At 44.2% G+C, this 21,212-nt stretch overlaps 1 protein-coding gene across 1 annotated transcript in view; it reads right to left on the reverse strand.

Annotated features, from left to right (window-relative positions):
- The window catches only part of ppp2r5b (protein phosphatase 2, regulatory subunit B', beta), a 73,738-nt gene that overhangs the window by 44,879 nt on the left and 7,647 nt on the right, over positions 1-21,212 (reverse strand). Inside the window, exon 2 of the mRNA XM_010864831.5 lies at positions 10,769-10,965. Coding sequence (XP_010863133.1) covers positions 10,769-10,965 — 197 coding nt within the window. The remainder of the gene's footprint in view (positions 1-10,768; positions 10,966-21,212) is intronic.

Raw genomic sequence — 21,212 nt, forward strand, 5'->3', positions numbered from 1 at the left:
ATGGACATTCACCTTCACAGCATCACCATCCAGCCTGAGTATCAGCTCATCTACTGGGTCATTACCAAACTATACACAGTGGGGAGAACAAGTATTTGATACACTGCCGATTCTGCAGGTTTTCCCACTTACAAAGCATGTAAAAGTCTGTAATTTTTATCATAGGTACTCTTCAACTGTGAGTAAAGGAATCTAAAACTACAAGACATTAGTATTTGATACAACAGAAAAGCAGAAGTTAATATTTGGTAAAGAAACCTTTGTTTGCAATTACAGAGATCATACGTTTCCAGTAGTTCTTGACCAGGTTTGCACACACTGCAGCAGGGATTTTGGCCCACTCCTCCATACAGACCTTCTCCAGATCCTTCAGATTTTGTGGCTGTCGCTGGGCAATACGGACTTTCAGCTCCCTCCAAAGATTTTCTATTGGGTTCAGGACTGGAGACTGGCTAGGCCACTCCAGGACCTTGAGATGCTTCTTACTCCTTAATTGCCCTGGCTGTGTGTTTCAGGTTGTTGTCATGCTGGAAGACCCAGCCACGACCCATCTTCAATGCTCTTACTGGGGGAAGGAGGTTGTTGGCCAAGACCTCGCGATACATGTCCCCATCCATCCTCCCCTCAATACGGTGCAGTCGTCCTGTCCCCTTTGCAGAAAAGCATCCCCAAAGAATGATGTTTCCAACTCCATGCTTCACGGTTGGGATGGTGTTCTTGGGGTTGTTCTCATCCTTCTTCTTCCTCCAAACACGGCGAGTGGAGTTTAGACCAAAAAGCTCTATTTTTGTCTCATCAGACCACATGACCTTCTCCCATTCCTCCTCTGGATCATCCAGATGGTCACTGGCAAACTTCAGACGGGCCTGGACATGCACTGGCTTGAGCAGGGGGACCTTGCGTGCGCTGTAGGATTTTAATCCATGACGGCGTAGTGTGTTACTAATGCTTTTCTTTGAGACTGTGCTCCCAGCTCTCTACAGGTCATTGACCAGGTCCTGCCATGTAGTTCTGGGCTGATCCCTCACCATCCTCATGATCATTGATGCCCCACGAGGTGAGATCTTGCATGGAGCCCCAGACCGAGGGAGATTGACCGTCATCTTGAACTTCTTCCATTTTCTAATAATTGCGCCAACAGTTGTTGCCTTCTCACCAAGTGCTTGCCTATTGTCCTGTAGGTCTGTGAGAGCCAGAATTCTAACTGGTTGGTAGGTGATCAAATACTTATGTCATGCAATAAAATGTAAATTAATTATTTAAAAATCATACAATTTGATTCCGTCTCTCACAGTTGAAGTGTACCTATAATAAATATTACAGACCTCTACATGCTTTGTAAGTAGGAAAACCTGCAGAATCGGCAGTGTACCAAAAATCTGTTCTCCCCACTGTAGAATAGTCTAAAAAATTATGACTTACAGAATTTCTTTGTTTTAAATGGTTAATGAATTTGAAGAATACTAAAATGTGTTTGTATTGAAGGTCTTATCATACAAAAAAAATACAAAATAAATAATACATAGAACGATTATTTCTAAGAACAAAGGCTAAAGGATTTTAATTTGTTTATTAGGCCCTACAAATGTACAAAATGAAATTTACATAGCCAACATGAATTGTCTATAGGTGACATGAATAAGTGAACAACAAACAGGATACGTTTTTTGAAATAAATTAGATCAATTTCTCCAAATGAATAGGCTATGCAAATGGAATGTTTTCGCAGGTCTCTAGGGGTTTCTAGTGGGGCTATCGAGTTGACTTCACCGCCAATGCATAGCTTTAGTCACTTTGTTTACTGACATTTAAGGTTTTTCTATAGGTGACATTAATAAATTATACATGAATAAAAAAACTGAGATGAGTTAGTAAAAAAAATGAATAGGCTATGCGAACGGTGCATCACACAGTCTCATGAAAAAAAAAGTACACAAAAATAGTACCTATAATATTAGTATTTAGTATTTAGTTTCATGAATAGTTATTTAGTGTAATACATAGAATCTTAATATTCAGTACCCTCTCCGAGAGCCATCACCTTATCGTGGTGGAGAGGTTTGTGTGTTCCTATGAACCTGACTGCTGTGTTGTCCGGGCCTTAGTGCTCCTGGTAGGGTTTCCCATGGCAAAGTGGTCTTAGGGGAGGAGCCAGACTAAGAATGGTTCAAAAATACAGGTTTGCCACGGACCCGAAAAAGCAACGTGGCACCCCCCTCTCCATCCTATGGGCCACCACTCATGGGAGGAACCGCTGGGGTCGGGTGCGCTGCCATATGGGTGGCAGTGAAGGCCAGGGGCCTCGACGGACCAGACCCGGACGGCAGGGGCTGGCTCTGGGGACGTGGAACGTCACCTCTCTGTGGGGGAAGGAGCCTGAACTTGTGAGGGAGGTGGAGCGCTATCAGTTAGATCTGGTGGGGCTTACATCCACTCACAGTCTCGGTTCTGGAACCGTACTCCTGGATAGGGGATGGACTTTATTCATCTCTGGAGTTGCCCAGGGTGTGAGGCGCCGGGCGGGGGTTGGGATTCTCACAAGCCCCCGGCTGAGTGCCGCTATGTTGGAGTGGATGAGAGGGTCACCTCCCTACGCCTATGGGTTGTTGGGGGGGGGGGATCTCTGACTGTTGTTTGTGCGTATACCCCGAAAAGCAGTTCGGAGTATTTGGCCGTCTTGGAGACCCTGAATGGAGTCCTGTATGGGGCTCCAGTAGGGGACTCCATAATTCTGCTGGGGGAGTTCAACGCACACGTGGGCAATGATGCAGACATGTGGAGAGGCGTGATAGGGAGGAACGGCCTCCCTGATCTGAACTCGAGTGGTCGTTTGTTGTTAGAATTCTGTGCTAGTCATGGATTATCTATAACGAACACCATGTTCGAACATAAGGATGCTCATAAGTGTACGTGGTACCAGAGCACCCTAGGCCGAAGGTCGATGATTGATTGTGTGATCGTGTCATCGGATCTGAGACCGCATGTTTTGGACAATCAGGTAAAGAGAGGGGTGGAGCTGTCAACCGATCACCATCTGGTGGTGAGTTGGGTCAGGGGGTGGGGGAAGACTCTGGACAGACTGGGAAAACCCAAACGGGTAGTGCGGGTGAACTGGGAACGTCTGGAGGAGGCCCCTGTCCGAAAGATCTTCAACTTACACCTCTGGCATCCCTGTAGATGTTGGGGGCATTGAACCTGAGTGGTCGATGTTCAAAACCTCCATTGCCGAAGCTGTGGGGAGCTGTGGTCTAAAAGTCTTAGGTGCATCAAGGGGCGATAACCCTCGAACACCCTGGTGGACACCGGTGGTCACCGGTGGTCACTGAAGGTTTCAGTGTACCGACAGATCCGAAGGGCTGCAACCTCTGTTGTGAAAGACGCAAAACAGCGGGTGTGGGAGGAGTTTGGGGAAGCCATGGAGAAGGAATTTTGGTCAGCACCAAGGTGTTTCTGGAAAACCGTCCGCCACCTCAGGAGGGGAAAACGGGGAACTATCCAAGCTGTGTACAGTAAGGATGGGACACTGTTGACCTCAACTGAGGAGGTAATTGGGCGATGGAAGGAACACTTTGAGGAACTCCTAAATCCCACTAACACGCCCCCTATAGTGGAGGCAGAGCTGGAGGCTGATGGGGAAGCATTGTCAATCTCCATGGCAGAAGTCACTGAGGGATTGACAAGCTCCGGGGATTGACGAGATCCGTCCCGAAATGTTGAAAGCTTTGGGTGTGGAGGGGATGTCTTGGATGACTCAAAGGTACTGGAAAGGAGGGTTCGGCAGATAGTCGAACCTCAGATTGAAGAGGAACAATGAAGATTCCGTCCTGGTCGCGGAACAACCGACCAGCTCTTTACTCTTGCAAGGATCCTGGAGGGGACCTGGGAATATGCCCATCCTGTCTACATGTGTTTTGTGGATCTGGAGAAGGCGTATGACCTGGTCCCCCGGGAGATACTGTGGGAGGTGCTGTGGGAGTATGGGGTGAGGAGGTCCCTTCTGAGGGCTATCCCTGTACGTCCAAAGTGAGAGCTGTGTTCGGGTTCTCTGTAGTCGGACTCGTTCCAGGTGGGGGTTGGCCTCCGCCAGGGCTGCGCTTTGTCACCAATCCTGTTTGTAACTTTTATGGACAGGATATCGAGGCATAGTCGGGGTGGGGAGGGGTTGTCGGTGTCCTGGGGATCTCATCGCTGCTTTTTGCGGAAGATATGGTCCTGATGGCATCAACGGTCTGTGACCTTCAGCACTCACTGGACCGGTTCGCAGCCGAGTGTGAAGCGGTTGGGATGAGGATTAGCACCTCTAAATCTGAGGCCATGGTTCTCAGCAGGAAACCGATGGAGTGCCTTCTCCGGGTAGGGAATGAGGCATTACCCCAAGTAAAGGAGTTCAAGTATCTCTGGGGCTTGTTCGCGAGTGAGGGGACAATGGAGCGGGAGATTGGCCAGAGAATCTGAGTATTGCATTCGCTTTACCGCACCGTGACGAAAAGAGAGCTGAGCCGGAAGGCAAAGCTCTCGATATACCGGTCAATTATCCTTCCTACCCTCACCTATGGTCATGAAGGCTGGGTCATGACCGAAAGAACAAGATCGCGAGTAAAAGCGGCTGAAATGGGTTTTCTCAGAAGGGTGGCTGGCTTCTGCCTTAGGGATAGGTTGAGAAGCTCAGCCATCCGTGAGGAACTCGGAGTAGAGCCGCTGCTCCTTTGCGTCGAAAGGAGCTAGTTGAGGTGGTTCGGGCATCTGGTAAGGATGCCCCCAGGACCTAGGGAGGTGTTCCAGGCACGTCCAGCTGGAAGGAGACCTCGGGGTAGGCCCAGGACTAAGTGGAGAGATTATATTTCGACCTGTGAACCTGGCCGACCTGGCCTGGGAACGCCTCGGGATCCCCCTAGTCAGAGCTGGCAAATGTGGCTCGGGAAAGGGAAGTTTGGGGTCCCCTGGTGGAGCTGCTGCCCCCACGACCCGATACGGATAAGCGGATGAAGATGAGATGAATATTCAGTACAACAAGCAGAGGAAATTCTAAGAGAGATAATAGTATACGTGTGTGATTCTGTTTCTAATTCTCTCCTAATAAAAACAGTAGTGTGTAATACAGCTCTGGAAAAAATTAAGAGACCACTGCTCCTTTTTCTTTCCTTTCCAAAAAAATTTGAAAAGGAAAGTTTTGAGTGAGGAACAGAAGCGTTGAATTTGCAGTGGTCTCTTAATTTTAACCCATCTGTTCCTCACTCAAAACCTTATTTTTCTACTTTTTTTGAAAGGTAAGAAAAAGGTGCAGTGGTCTCCTCATTTTTTCCAAAGTTGTACATTTGTTGAATTGGTAATTTGTGATTGGTAAAGATTATCATTGGTATTTCATTTAGTGAATAATTATTTAGCCTAATACATTTGTAGAATCTTTATCTTCAGTAAAATGAGCAGAGAAAATTCAGAGAGATGATAGGATGTGTGTGTGATTTTGTTTTCTTTCTCTCCTAATGAAACAGTAACATGTAATACGTTTTTTAGATTTACATTTTCGATTTACATTTGATGAATTAGCCTACACAAGAAGCTGAATTTCTTATTGAAACGGTAACGTGTGTTGAATTCTCAATTAGCCTATATCGTTTGTATTATGTTTCAATAAAAGCCTAATTAAATTGTTGAATGGTCATGGAAATCTTGTATTTAACTTCTAAATTAGTTCAAATTTAACCAATCATTAAATTCATTCAGTGAGGGATTAGCGTCTGGGTACCATTAGCGGCTGCCTGGGTACCAACACTAAGTGCCTTGGGCTGTTGGCAGAATAAGTCGGAAAACGTGGTAAAATAAAGCAGGTAGTTGCTTTCTGTTTGTGTTTAGAAATCTGACAAAAAGAAAATTTTAATATACGCCTATTTAGGAAAAGTAATGAAAGGAGGAGGGTGTAGACTTTGTGGTGTCAGGATAACAACCTCCTGCTCAATATCAGCTAAACGAAGGAGATGATTGTTGATCACAGGAAGCAGCGGCGTGGAGACCACGCCCTTATACACATCAATGGGTCTGCAGTAGAGCGAGTTCGCAACATCAAGTTCCTCTGGGTCAACATTAGTGATGACTTGACATGGTCTCATCACTCTAATGTCATGGTGAAGGAGGCCAGGAAACGGCTCTTCTTACTATGCCGATTAAGAAAATTTGGCATGGATTCCAGGATACTCACCAACTTCTACAGATGCACTATCGAGAGTATCCTGACCGGCTGTGTCACCACCTGGTATGGCAGCTGCACCGCCCTCGACCGCAAAGCACTTCAGAGGGTGATTAAATCAGCAGAGAGCATCACAAGGTCTGACCTGCCATCCCTGCAAGATCTCTACACAGAGAGGTGTAGGATGAGGAGCAAATGGATCATTATAGATCCCAGCCACCCACGCCACGGACTGTTTACCCAGCTGCCGTCAGGCAGAAGGTACAGGAGTATTCAGTCCAAAACTAACAGGCTACCGGACAGCTTCTTTCCACAGGCTGTCCATCCATCCATCCATCTTCTTCCGCTTATCCGGGGCCGGGTCGCGGGGGCAGCAGTCTAAGCAGGGATGCCCAGACTTCCCTCTCCCCAGACACTTCCTCTAGCTCTTCCGGGGGGACACCGAGGCGTTCCCAGGCCACCCGGGAGACATAGTCCCTCCAGCGTGTCCTAGGTCTTCCCCGGGGTCTCCTCCCGGTGGGACGGGACCGGAACACCTTCCCAGGAAGGCGTTCCGGAGGCATCCGAAAAAGATGCCCAAGCCACCTCAGCTGACCCCTCTCGATGTGGAGGAGCAGTGGCTCTAGTCTGAGCTCCTCCCGGGTGACCGAGCTTCTCACCCTATCTCTAAGGGATCGCCCAGCCACCCTGCGGAGAAAACTCATTTCGGCCGCCTGTATCCGGGATCTTGTCCTTTCGGTCATGACCCAAAGCTCATGACCATAGGTGAGAGTAGGAACGTAGATTGACTGGTAAATCGAGAGCTTCGCCTTGCGGCTCAGCTCTTTCTTCACCACGACAGACCGATACATCGACTGCATTACTGCAGAAGCTGCACCGATCCGTCTGTCAATCTCCCGTTCCATCCTTCCCTCACTCGTGAACAAGACCCCTAGATACTTAAACTCCTCCACTTGAGGCAGGCACTCTCCACCAACCTGAAGTGGGCAAGCCACCCTTTTCCGACTGGCTATGAGGCTGCTAAACTCGGGAACCCAACTTCCCTTCCATCCATAGTCCAAGCACTTATATCATGCACACCTGTCACTTTTACATTGCACTACGGTTGTATAGTTGTATAGTTATTATTATTGATGTGTGTTTTTTTATAGTGTAATTACTAATTGATTATGTTATCTTCTTTTTTTAAATTATAATTACTGTTACTTTTTTACTTTTAACTGCACTGTCGGGAGTAGGAAAACCAAGCATTTCATTGCCGTAACTTGTTATTGCAAATGAAAAATAAACCTTTTGAACTTTGAACTTTCAAAATGGCAGTTTTATTTTAATTACAAATTAAAATGGCAATTGGCATAGACCATTTGGTGATTCTAGTTTTAAACCTAAGTTCCACTCAGGGGCCCTAAAAAGGCTGGGGTTTTGAAAACATTCCTTGCTACTGCTGGTTAACAATTAATTGTCTAAATAACTAGTAATTCTGCTTAATAACGATAAATTCTGCTGGTGAACAGCCTGTCCTTACAGCTTACAATGTTAGAGTTTTCCTGTCCAGGTTGTCAACAACCTAAGCAAAAATTTGCATCTCTGTTAAACTTTGTGATTGGTTCAAACTATTGAGTGTCCTGTGGCAGGACCTAAGTCGCAGCATGTTACGTAGTGCCTAAAAAAGCCACGGGACTACTGCTCCATTTACACTGAGCCGAAGCCAATACTTCGCAGTTATGATCACTCGGGCCTTGGCTGAATGGCACAATTATAAAACAAAACATGGCAACAAATGCTTTTTTTTATGACCCCTGATCAAAAGTCTGCATACCCTTAGTTCTTAATACTGTGTATTGCCTCTTTTAGCATCAATGACAGCATGCAGTGTTTTGTAATAGTTGTCGATGAGGCCCCAAATTCTTGCAGGTGTTATAGCTGCCCATTCATCTTAGCAAAATGCCTCCAGGTCATACATAGTCTTTAGTCGTCTTGCATGAACCACACATTAGAGATCTCCCTAGAGTGGGTCGACGATATTAAGGTCAGGAGAGTGGGATGGCCACTCCAGAATCTTCACCTTTTTCTGCTGTAACCACTGGAGGGTCAACTTGGCCTTGTGCTTAGGGTCATTGTCATGCTGGAAAGGCCAAGGGTGTCCCATGCGCAGCTTTCATGCAGAAAAATGCTAATTGTCTGGCAGGATTTTCTGATAACATGCTGCATTCATCTTGCTATCAATTTCCACAAGATTCCCTGTGCCTCCACATGGCTCTGTATTTAGCCTGATCAGTGCATCCATGTGAAAGCTAACAAACTCATTGACTATGTATACACAGACACTAATTGCAATTTAAAAGCAGATGTGGAAATTCACCTTTATTTGCCATTTTAACATGTGTGTGTCACCTTGTGTGTCTGTAGCAAGGTCAATCATTCAAGGGTATGTAAACTTTTGATCAATGCCCAATGCCCAATGAGTTTGTGTATGGAAAAAAAAAACATATTTAAAGGGATAGTTCGTCCAAATTTCATATTTATCTCAAGGTTCATATTTATCTCAAGGTTCCGCCGTCTGTTTGACGAAACAGACGGCGGAATTGGCTAACTGGCATTAGCAAACTATTTCTTATAGCCACCATACAAAGCTTCTGTTCTTCGGCAGTGATGTCATTGAGGTGAGCATGAACTTTAACCTCAACAAGCTATTTGAAGATAAAATTGCTGCTAGTTTGCACATATATTTTATTGCTATATTTTTGCTGTATTTTTGCTGTAAGTCTTACTACATAGATGTCATGTGCCTTGTCCCTAGAATTTCATTGTACTGGATGACGCCATGTTATTTGGTGCCTTCGATAAATAAACTTTAAACTTCTGGATTTCATTAGTTTTTAAGTATTGATGTAGACTTCTGCCTGCTCAAGGATGTTTAGTTAATTACATTTTGTCCTCTCTGCAATTGAGACAATACCTCTGCTTCTCCGGAGTCGTATAGAGAGAGAATTAATGGAGTAACTTTGCCAACGAAACTTAAATTATTTGCGAGAAACATTTTAATACAGAGGATCATGCCCCACATTCACTTAGAAGAGGACTAAAGGCAAATGCAATTCCATCACGTTACCCAGTTCAACCCGTGGAGACAAGACAGATTGTAAGTAATACTTTCAGTTGTTATAATGCAAAAAGTACACAATGCCTCCGGATATTCTGGACAAGGGTTGGGGATTAACGTGTTCACCATTGCCCCCCTTTAGCTGCCCTCCAAGCTTCTATTCGGTTAATTAATCTGTGTATTATGGTTAAAACAAGTAAGGCTGTATCCCCAGAAAAAATCCATTCCAGCTCGTATTCAGAATCAGATATAATATTCAGGTTCAGAAAAAAAAAAAGAGACCACTGCACCTTTTTCTTTCATTTCCAAAAAAGTCGAAATGGAAGGTTTTGAGTGAGGACGCTTTCTTTCTCACTCAGAATTTCCTTTCCAACTTTTTTGGAAAAGAAAGAAAAAGTGGTCTCTTCATTTTTTCCAGAGCTGTATATGCTAGCTAGAAAGCAAGTTGCCTATTTTGCCTTTGATATTCACTTTGGACAGTCAAACCTTATTTGCTTGAGAGAGAAAGGAAAACACAGTTTCAAAAAAATAAATTTAGTCCAAAAAAGTTGAAAAGGAACATTTTGAGTGAGGAACAGAAGCGTTCAATTTACAGTGGTCTCTTCATTTTAACCATTCTATTCCTCACTCAAAACCTTCCTTTTCAACTATTTTGGAAAGGAAAGAAAAGGTGGAGTGGTCTCTTAATGTTTTCCGGAGTTGTATTTTCCTTTCTCTCTCAAGCCAAAAAAGTTTGACTGTCCAAAGTGAATATCAAAGGCAAAATAGGTAACTTGCTTTCTGTTGTTTTGTTGGCTGTTCATTTTCATTGTTTGTTATACAATTGTATTTCTGTACATTGTATGTACAGAAACTCAAAAATCTGGTAGATTTTCGTTATGTGTGCTGTCTTTTGCACTTGTGATTTTTTTCAGGAAAATCTTTATCCACAGCTACGTGTCCCAATACAAAGTAGAATGAAATGTTAGTTTTTTTCAAGAATGCTGCATAATATATGTTGATTAGCTGATTCGAATTTTATCAGATAATTGTAGTCAGAATTTTCACAACCATTTGGACCATAGGGGCCCTGGCCCAATTTAACCCCTGCTTATATCTAGAATCAGTAACTCTGCTTATAATTCACAGGTTTAATTGGTGGTGTTCAGGCTTAGTATATATTGGATGACTTTTGCTATGAATGGAACACAAATTACTTATCCAACTAACACATTTTCTGTTTGCATGTCTGATAACCTTTTGTTTTACATTAAAACAACATTTTGTTGTATGTCATGTAAATCAATGAGAGCTAATCCCAAATGATTCCACTTTCATTCCACTTTGTAACACAACAAAGTGTAAAAATGTCCATGGGGTTGAATACTATAATTTTTCTTTTACTTTATTCATTTTCTTCCTTCTCTTTCTCTTACTGTTCTCCTCCCCCTCTCCTCTCTTTTCCCTCCCCATTCCATGTCCGTCTCTCTTTCCTCTCTCACCATCTTAATCGCCTCTGGGTAGAGTGGCTCTATCAGAACTCCTCTGCTTGTAGCAACGGACTCCACTAGTTCATTGAGTGCAGCTCGTTTGATCTCTTTCCCCTTAAGGTCGGCCACACAGTCCAGGAAGTCAAAAAGAACGCAACACTGCTGCAACTTCTTACAGAACAGGTCATGGAGCTCTGCCACCGGGGCATCTGGGAAAGGAATAGAAAGAGGGAAGGGGGAGTTGGAGAGGTTAAACACACTATAGTCCTGTCAACAGTTAAAAAAACATTATGATCCCATGCAGCTACAATTATTATAACTAGCAAGCATGTTTTGGTATAATGTATAATAATTCAACACTACTGTTGTTTGCTCCTTGGGGTTTAAGGCCGGGTGTTTTTGTAAAAGCACTATGTGACAACTGCTGTTGTAAAAAGGGCTTTATAAATACATTTGATTGATGATTGAAGTTTTTAGGGACTTGCCACTAAGAAAATTATTCCCCGATACCAGTTGAGGAGACCTAAGTTCAAATCTATTGAGAGCAATTACATTTATTAAGTATTTCTGGTAGATTCCACGATTCTCTCATCTTTTAAACTTAGTAAGAAACGTTAGTCAGTTTAACTGTATCAATGTTATTCACGAATGGCCAATTAACTATTAATACGGCAAGCTGCAAAAGAGGATTTGTTCAGGATAGAGACAAGAGGCTATACTGACACATGGCAAATTTACAGCTCCTTGGTGTAGTGGTTAACGACACAGCCTTTCACGTGGGTGACCCGGGTTTGAACCTCACATGTGAACCACGGACCTTCATTTCTGATAGTTTCTATTTTTGTTACCTTAACCTTCATCTTAACCTCAGTACTGTGTTGCCTAACCTGAACAGTAATCTAACCTTAAGTCAATTTTGAAATGTCATTCATAAGAGTATTCATTTTGAATCAAATATTTTAATAACCAACATAATAGCAAAATGTTAAAGAGACATGTAATAGCGAATCGTTATGGAACAATAGCGCTGGGGATATTTTGATATTAAACATAATAGCACTGGTGATACAGTTGTGCTCAAAAGTTTGCATACCCTTGGAGAATTGGTCATATATGCACCATTTGTAAAGAAAACTTAGTGAGCAGGCAAAACACATGTCTTTTATTTCTTATGGGATTCACATTCAACTGTAGGTCATAACAGATTGGCAAAATCAAAAAACAAATGTCAACAATGAAAAAAATTAACTGACCCCTGTTCAAAAGTCTGCATACCCTTAGTTCTTAATATTTATTGCCCCCGTTAGCAGCAATGACTGCGTGCAGCCTTTTTATAATAGTTGTCTAAGAGGCCCCGAATTCTTGCGGGTCGTATAGCTGCCCATTAGTCTTAACAAAATCCATCCATCCATCATCTTCCGCTTATCCGAGGCCGGGTCACGGGGGCAGCAGTCTAAGCACTTCCCTCTCCCCAGACACTTCCTCTAGCTCTTCCGGGGGGACACCGAGGCGTTCCCAGGCCAGCCGGGAGACATAGTCCCTCCAGCGTGTCCGTGGTCTTCCCCGGGGTCTCCTCCCGGTGGGACAGGACCGGAACACCTTCCCAGGAAGGCGTTCCGGAGGCATCCGAAACAGATGCCCAAGCCACCTCAGCTGACCCCTCTCGATTTGGTGGAGCAGCGGCTCTACTCTGAGCTCCTCCCGGGTGACCAAGCTTTTCACCCTATCTCTAAGGGATCGCCCAGCCACCCTGCGGAGCCACCCTCATTTCGGCCGCCTGTATCCGGGATCTTGTCCTTTCGGTCATGACCCAAAGCTCATGACCATAGGTGAGAGTAGGAACGTAGATTGACCGGTAAATCGAGAGCTTCGCCTTGCGGCTCAGCTCTTTCTTCACCACGACAGACGGATACATCAACCGCATTACTGCAGAAGCTGCACCGACCCGTCTGTCAATCTCCCGTTCCATCCTTCCCTCACTCGTGAACAAGACCCCTAGATACTTAAACTCCTCCACTTGAGGCAGGCACTCTCCACCAACCTGAAGTGGGCAAGCCACCCTTTTCTGACTGAGGACCATGGCCTCGGATTTGGAGGTACTGATTTTCATCCCCACCGCTTCACACTCGGCTGCAAACCGTCCAAGTGCATGCTGAAGGTCCTGGCTTGAAGGGGCCAACACGACAACATCATCCACAAAGACCAGAGACGAAATCGTGTGGTCCCCAAACCTGACACCCTCCGGCCCCTGGCTGCGCCTAGAAATTCTGTCCATAAAAATTACGAACAGAACCGGCGACAAAGGGCAGCCCTGCCAGAGTCCAACATGCACAGGGAACAAGTCTGTCCACCACCGGGTTCGGGGATTGCCGCCTCGACAGGCACCGGAGACCTTACGACCTTACGGACTCAATATCTCCAGCCTCCCTCGGGATCCAGTCGAAGCTCTGCCGGAGGTGGGAGTTAAATATCTCTCTGACAGGAGACTCGGCTAGACGTTCCCAGCAGACCCTTACAGTACGCTTGGGTCTGCCGAGTCTGTCCAGCTTCCTCCCCCGCCATCGGATCCAACTCACAACCAGGTGGTGATCAGTTGACAGCTCCGCCCCTCTCTTCACCCGAGTGTCCAAGACATGTGGCCGCAAGTCAGATGAAACGACAACAAAGTCGATCATCGACCTGCGGCCTAGGGTGTCCTGGTGCCACGTGCACTGATGGACACCCTTATGCTTGAACATGGTGTTCGTTATGGACAAACTGTGACTAGCACAGAAGTGCAATAACTGAACACCGTTCGGGTTCAGATCAGGGGGGCCTTTCCTCCCATCACGCCCCTCCAGGTGTCACTGTCGTTGCCCACGTGGGCGTTGAAGTCCCCCAGTAGAACGATAGAGTCCCTAGTCGGAGCACTTTCCAGCACCCCTCCCAGAAACTCCAAGAAGGTCGGGTACTCTGCACTGCCGTTCGGCCCGTAGGCACAAACAACAGTGAGAGACCTATCCCCGACCCGTAGGCGCAGGGAAACGACCCTCTCCTTCACCGGGGTAAACTCCAACACATGGCAGCAGAGCTGGGGAGCAATAAGCAAACCCACACCAGCCCGCCGCCTCTCACCATGGGCAACTCCAGAGTGGTGAAGAGTCCATCCTCTCTCAAGGAGTGTGGTTCCAAAGCCCAAGCCGTGCGGAGAGGTGATCCCGACTACCTCTAGTCGGAACCTCTCAACCTCACGCACAATCTCAGGCTCCTTCCCCGCCAGCGAGGTGACGTTCCACGTCCCTAGAGTTAGTTTCCGTGTCCAGGGATCGGGTTGTCTAGGCCCCCGCCTTCGACTGCCGCCCGATCCTCTCTGCACCGGCCCCTTATGGTCCCTCCTGTGGGTGGTGTGCCCACGGGAAGGCGGCCACATGTCGCTCGTTCGGGCTGAGCCCGGCCGGGCCCCATGGGGAAAGGCCCGGCCACCAGGTGCTCGTGTACGAGCCCCAACCCCGGGCCTGGCTCCAGGGTGGGGCCCCGGCTGCGCCATACCGGGCGATGTCACAGAACACAAAATGTTTTTCATCATTAAGGGGGTTTTGAACCGCTCTTAGTCTGACCCGTCGCCTAGGACCTGTTTGCCTTGGGAGACCCAGACAACATAGCTCCTAGGGTCACTCGGGTACTCAAACACCTCCACCACGTTAAGGTGGCAGTTCAAGGAGGGGTCTTAGCAAAATGCCTCATGCAAAGTCTTTGATCATCTTGCATAAACCGCATGTTTGAGATCTCCCCAGAGTGGCTCTATGATATTAAGGTCAGGAGACACCTTTTTCTGCTGTAACCACTGGAGAGTCAACTTGGCCCTGTGCTTAGGGTCATTGTCGTACTGGAAAGTCCAAGAGTGGCCATGCGTAGCTTTCGTGCAGAAGAATACAAATGATCTGTCATTATTTTCTGACAACATGCTGCATTCATCTTGCCATCAATTTTCACAAGATTCCCCATGACCTCACACACCCCCAAAACATCAGTGAGCCACCACCATGCTTCACAGTGGGGATGGTATTCTGTTCACTATAGGCCTTGTTGACCCCTATCCAAACATAGCGCTTATGGTAGTGACCATAAAGCTCTATTTTGGTCTCGTCACTACAAATTACAGTGTGTCATAGACTATAAGGCTAACCGTGTTGTCGGGCATACAACAAGTGTTGTCGGGCATATTGAAACCGGGCTGTGTTGTGGCATTAGCGCAGTAAAGGCTTAATTTTTGTTCAAATATCTTTGAAATCTTTCTTTTATCTTTCAGGTATACCTGGTATATCTTGGCTTGGTATCAAGAAATACCCACATTTTCCACTTCTTAATATGTGATTGAACAGTACTGATTGGCACTTGCTAGGCTGGATATCTTTTTATATCCTTTTCCATCTTTATAAAGTTCCGTTACCTTGTTACGCAGGTCTTTAGACAGTTATTTTCTGCTCCACATGGCTCTGTATTTAGCCTGCTCAGTGCATCCATGTGAGGGCTAACAAACTCATTGACTATTTATACACAGACAACTAATTGCAATTTAAAAAGCCACAGGTGTGGGAAATTCACCTTAAATTGCCATTTTCACCTGTGTGTGTCACCTTGTGTAACAAGGCCAAACATTCAAGGGTACGTAAAATTTTGATCAGGGCCATTTGGTTGATTTCTGTTATCATTATGATTTTAAAAGGAGCCAAACAACTATGTGATAATAAAGGGCTTCATATGATCACTATGCTTAAATATTAAATCTTTTTTGCATGATCAGTCATATTTTCTAAATCAATGCCAAAATTTCACAATTTCTGCCAGGGTATGCAAGCCTATGAGCACAACTGTATGTTTATAAAGAATGTAAATGCTTTTTTTTTAAACTAGTTGCCTGACAATTTCTAACAAAATCATTAATCATTATTATCAAAATCCAATTCCATGTTTTCAATAGAAAGGCTGGTCTGTTAATAGTTTTATAGACTTTCCATCTGCAAGCAGAAATACAATCCTCAACAGAAATAAGGAAAGGTACATACAGTGGAGAAAAAAATTATATTAATCCATAGGCCTCAACCCACACAAAAGCAAAGCTCTGCAATGGAAAGTGCCCATGTTAAATGATAATTTAGGAGTAACCCAAAGTCAATTTTAGAATCTGCAAGCTTACAATGTTGTAAAAAAAATTAAGGGACATAAAAATGGTGTCCTGACTCTGTGTTCACTGAAGGTCCCATGTCACATTGTATGAGTAGCAGTGTTAACCCTGTTGTCCTGGCTACATTTTCCATCTGGCCCTCATATCATCATGGCAACCATAATCCAAAGCTTCCAATTTGGCTCATTCATCTCCTCTTCTCCCCATAAGTTATTTCTTAAAAGTACTTCCTAATGTATGCGATCAATAATGTATGTAAGTTGCTCTGGATAAGAACGTGAGCTAAATTAATAAAATGTAAATGTAGCAAATCAGCTGAGATAGTGGAGGAACACCATCCAAATGAATGTACAGGGGGGGAAAAAACACTCCAGTTGCACTAGACACCATAACAGAATGGATTCAAATCCAGCCCACCGATATTTCAGCAAAACCTCTGTCTTTTTTCATTATCTGTCCAAAGAGCATAACATTGCCTGAAAATATATCTTACAAAAACTTCATGACACTAAAGGTCTTCAACTAGCCAGAAAGTCTTTACAAATCTTAATATACCTTTTACCTTTTAAAATAAATGCCCTTTCTATGGTCTGCAACACATACACTGAATTATGAAATCAATGGCTACAGGAAATTAATTGAGTTGGGAACAAAGGGCGTGTCTAAAATGGATTCTCTGTTCAAAAGGAGTGAACTACATACTATAGGGAATAGGCTGTCATTAGGTTTACAGTGGAGAGGATTAGAGCGGTAGGGAAAAGAGCATAAGCGAAAACTAAAATAAGTGAGAGTGAGCAAAGGAGAGAGAAAGGGAGAGGTCCTGTGTAGCTCAGATGGTAGTGCATGGGGCTTGCAACGCCGGAGGTTGTGGATTCGATTCCCATGGGGTCCTGCTTGGAAATGAATGCCCTCACTACTGTGTAGCTCTGGATAAGGGCTTCAGCCAAAATGCAAATGTCGAGAGAGGGAAAGATGGAGCGTGAGACAGAGATAGACTACTACATATTGTGGCTTCTGGAGCACAGTGGTAGAAAAAGAAAAATTGGAGACAGGGAGGCTGCGAAATGATGGAAAGAGTAAGAGAGAATTTAAATGTGTGCAGAAATCTTTAACGGGAAGATGTGAAGAACCATCACCCATTCCAACACGAAGCAACACAAACACAGCTAGCGCAAAATTTTGTACAGCCATAGTGAAGAAAAAGTGAAAGCGTGTAAGAAAGAGACGGAGAAAGAAAGAGGGAGGTAGAACGATTGTGGAGGGAGTGAGAAAAAATAGTGAAAAGGGAGAAAGGGAGGGGTTTATTGGGTTAAAAAATGACATCATCTTTGTTGCTCTTCTGTCTCTCACTTTCCTCCGCCTCCCTCCAACTCTCTGGGTACCTCTCCTCCCTCTCTTCCTCTTCCCTTCTCTCTGTGGCTTTCTAAATGAGATGAGCAACTACTGCTCTGGTCTTTAAATAACACTTATTCTGTTTTGCCTTATTGTGACGCAGTGACAGTGAGAGAGCAAGACAGAATCACAGATTAAGAGAGAGAACACAAGGTAAAAAGAGAAAAAGAGAGAATGAGAGAACAAAAGATGCAGATGACCTTAACTGTCTAAGCCGAGGTTAACCCAGTCCTACAACAGAGATTCACTATCATATGCTCTTTTTCTGCATAACACACAGTTGTTGTTTTTTTAAAGATGGTGTGCCCTAAAAGCTATATGTATGTCATCTGACCATAGCACCACCCAGAGTTATCTAAATGGTATAGACACTTGGATTGGAACTGCTGATATTGTCAGATTACCTGAATTGACCACCAAATCTAAATTTGGACTTTGGTATTTAATGTAGTTCAGAATTAGTATCAGTAATTGTTGTATTTAATTTTTTTTTATTGGTTGTATCACGACATTTCATATTAACTACATTTCCCTATCACAATACTTACAGAAGAATACACAAGTATTCATACGGCTGAAGTTGAATGCAATGTAGCTGCATACTGTATATTTAACAAAAATCATTACGCTGAGTATTGTTTAGTTTTTTATTGTTATTTTGTTTACTTTCATTCCTTTTTTCTATTCTGTTGCTCACCCAGTCACTACTTTATATTTTATTTTTCTCTTTCTATTCTCTCATCTCTTCCTTCTTTCCATTTCTACACATGTCAACTTAGATTTTTCTCTTTTTTAATTGTCTTCCCACTCCTCCAGTCTCTCTCTTTCTCTCTTTAGTTCTCTCTCTCCTCCTCCCTCTCATCTGTTCCTTCCCTCTCCATATCGATCAGAAAATAGGTTTCTGTGCCTCCTGTAACCTAATACCTAGTCTTTCCAGCTGGCCTCTCCCTTATACACACACACAGAAGCTAGCACTCACACACACATACACACAAACACAAAAGTATTACACTGATATACACAGCAATAATATTCAAATAGGGGTATATTTGCCTGGTTCCAGTTAGAACTGAATGTTCTACAAATAAAAAATATATATATTATATTATATAAGAGAATAGATACAAGTACAAAATAGAGAATACAAAAAGAAAGGTCAATTGAGTGGATCTAGTTCCTGGAGAACACACTGTAAAAGATAGCCCAACGGATGTGCATTATACTTTTAAATTGTCAGGTCATCATTTCCACTCCCCATGGGGAGAGGAAGCCCAGTGGTGCCGATGGAGTGAGATGGAACTGGGCTAACACTGATGATTTTCTCGTCTTTAAAATATATGAGCTCAATAATGTCTATCTAATGTCTAACGTCATCTACACACAATACCCCATAGATTCAAAGCAAAAGAAGTTCTTAGAAATTTTCGACAATATATTGAAAATAAAGAACTGAAATACTGCATGTACTTACTGTAAGTATTTAGATAATTTACAACCACGCCAACCCAGTCATCCAATATTGGTGTACTTATGATATTATGTGCTGTATCTGATGAGATCCTCAAACCCTTTTTTGAAAAATGTTACATTGAGAAACAATATGCTTAAAATGTTGCACTATTTGCCCGTGCAGTCTTTCACAGAGTGGTGAACCCCTCCCCATCTTTACTTCTGAAAGACTCATTCTCTCTGGGATGCTCTTTTTATACCCAATCATGTTACTGACACGTTGTAAATTAACCTAAGTAGTCGTGAGATGTTCCACCAGGTTTCTTTTTAACATTACACAAATGAACTAGTCTTTTGTTGCCCCTGACAGTGTCAATGGACCCCCGTCTCAGCCCCCAGGTTTTACACTGCTATATTACTGTGCTGGGGGAGGAGGTTCAGTTCTCCTTCTGCACTGCAAATCCATGTAAACCTAAGGAATGCACTCTCTACATTTTCTTGTCTCCTGCTCCGTTCAAGCTTAGGAGGACATGAGGTCTTGGCCCAAACCACTGTCCAAAGTCCTCCTGGCTGTGTTGCAGATCAAGACGATTCCTCTCGATTCCAGCTGCCAGTCTGATAACCTGGCACCCATCCACGCCCTCCTTCCTGTCCTAGTCCATCTAGTCATGCTTCTCTAATTACTACAACTCTTAAAATGTTCCCCCGGCACAGCCAGAAGAGGACAGGTCACCCCTCTGGGCCTGGTTGCTCCCTAGGTTTCTTCCTACATTTCGGCCCCTCTTAGGGAGTTTTTCCTACCCACTGTGCTTCAACACTGTCGTTGTTTGCTCCTTGGGGTTTCAGGCTGGGTGTTTTATAAAAGCACTCTGGGTCAACTGCTGATGTAAAAAGGGCTTTATAAATACATTTGATTGATTGATTGATTGAGTCACAACTTTTTTGGGAAAAGACTGTATCATGACACACCAAATTGAGCTCAAAGGCATCCTCTGATCGAGTATTTTTTTTAAACCAAATAATTTTGCTTGATGAACATTGACAGCCCTATAAAAGACACTTGAATTGTACTATTTTTCCTCTCTTTAGGAACGTTTTCTTTCTTTCTGTTGAGCAACAATGGAGCGAGCCAAATAAATATTTATTAATGTTTATACTTATACATGTGATACTATGGCACCTATACCTCTATTTCAATCAAATCTTTGATTTGTTGGTTGTGTTGTTATACAGTGGGGAGAACAAGTATTAGATACACTGCCGATTCTGCAGGTTTTCCTACTTACAAAGCATGAAGAGGTCTGTAATTTAAAAAATCATAGGTACACTTCAACTGTGAGAGACGGAATCTAAAACAAAAATCCAGAAAATCACATTGTATGATTTTTAAATAATTAATTTGCATTTTATTGCATGACATAAGTATTTGATCACCTACCAACCAGTAAGAATTCCGGCTCTCACAGACCTGTTAGCTTTTCTTTAAGAAGCACTCATGTTCTCCACTCATTACCTGTATTAACTGCACATGTTTGAACTCGTTACCTGTATAAAAGTCACCTGTCCACACACTCAATCAAACAGACTCCAACCTCTCCACAATGGCCAAGACCAGAGAGCTGTGTAAGGACATCAGGGATACAATTGTAGACCTGCACAAGGCTGGGATGGGCTACAGGACAATAGGCAAGCAGCTTGGTGAGAAGGCAACAACTGTTGGCGCAATTATTAGAAAATGGAAGAAGTTCAAGATCTCCCTCAATCTCACCTTGTGGGGCATCAATGATCATGAGGAAGGTGAGGGATCAGCTCAGAACTACACAGCAGGACCTGGTCAATGACCTGAAGAGAGCTGGGACCCAAGTCTCAAAGAAAACCATTAGTAACACACTACATCGTCATGGATTAAAATCCTACAGCGCATGCAAGGTTCCCCTGCTCAAGCCAGCACATGTCCAGGCCATCTGAAGTTTGCCAGTGACCATCTGGATGGTCCAGAGGAGGAATGGGAGAAGGTCATGTGGTCTGATGGGACAGAAATAGAGCTTTTTGGTCGAAACTCCACTCGCCGTGTTTGGAAGAAGAGCAAGGATGAGTACAACCCCAAGAACACCAACCCAACCGTGAAGCATGGAGGTGGAAACATCATTCTTTGGGGATGCTTTTCTGCAAAGAGGACAGGACGACTGCACCATATTGAGGGGAGGATGGATGGGGCCATGTATCGCGAGATCTTGGCCAACAACCTCCTTCCCTCAGTAAGAGCATTGAAGATGGGTCGCGGCTGGGTCTTCCAGCATGACAACAACCCGAAACACACAGCCAGGGCAACTAAGGAGTGGCTCCGTAAGAAGCATCTCAAGGTCCTGGAGTGGCCTAGCCAGTCTCCAGACCTGAACCCAATAGAACATCTTTGGAGGGAGCTGAATGTCCGTATTGCCCAGCGAAAGC

Source organism: Esox lucius, chromosome 24, assembly GCF_011004845.1.
Source record: "Esox lucius isolate fEsoLuc1 chromosome 24, fEsoLuc1.pri, whole genome shotgun sequence".
NCBI lineage: Eukaryota > Metazoa > Chordata > Actinopteri > Esociformes > Esocidae > Esox > Esox lucius.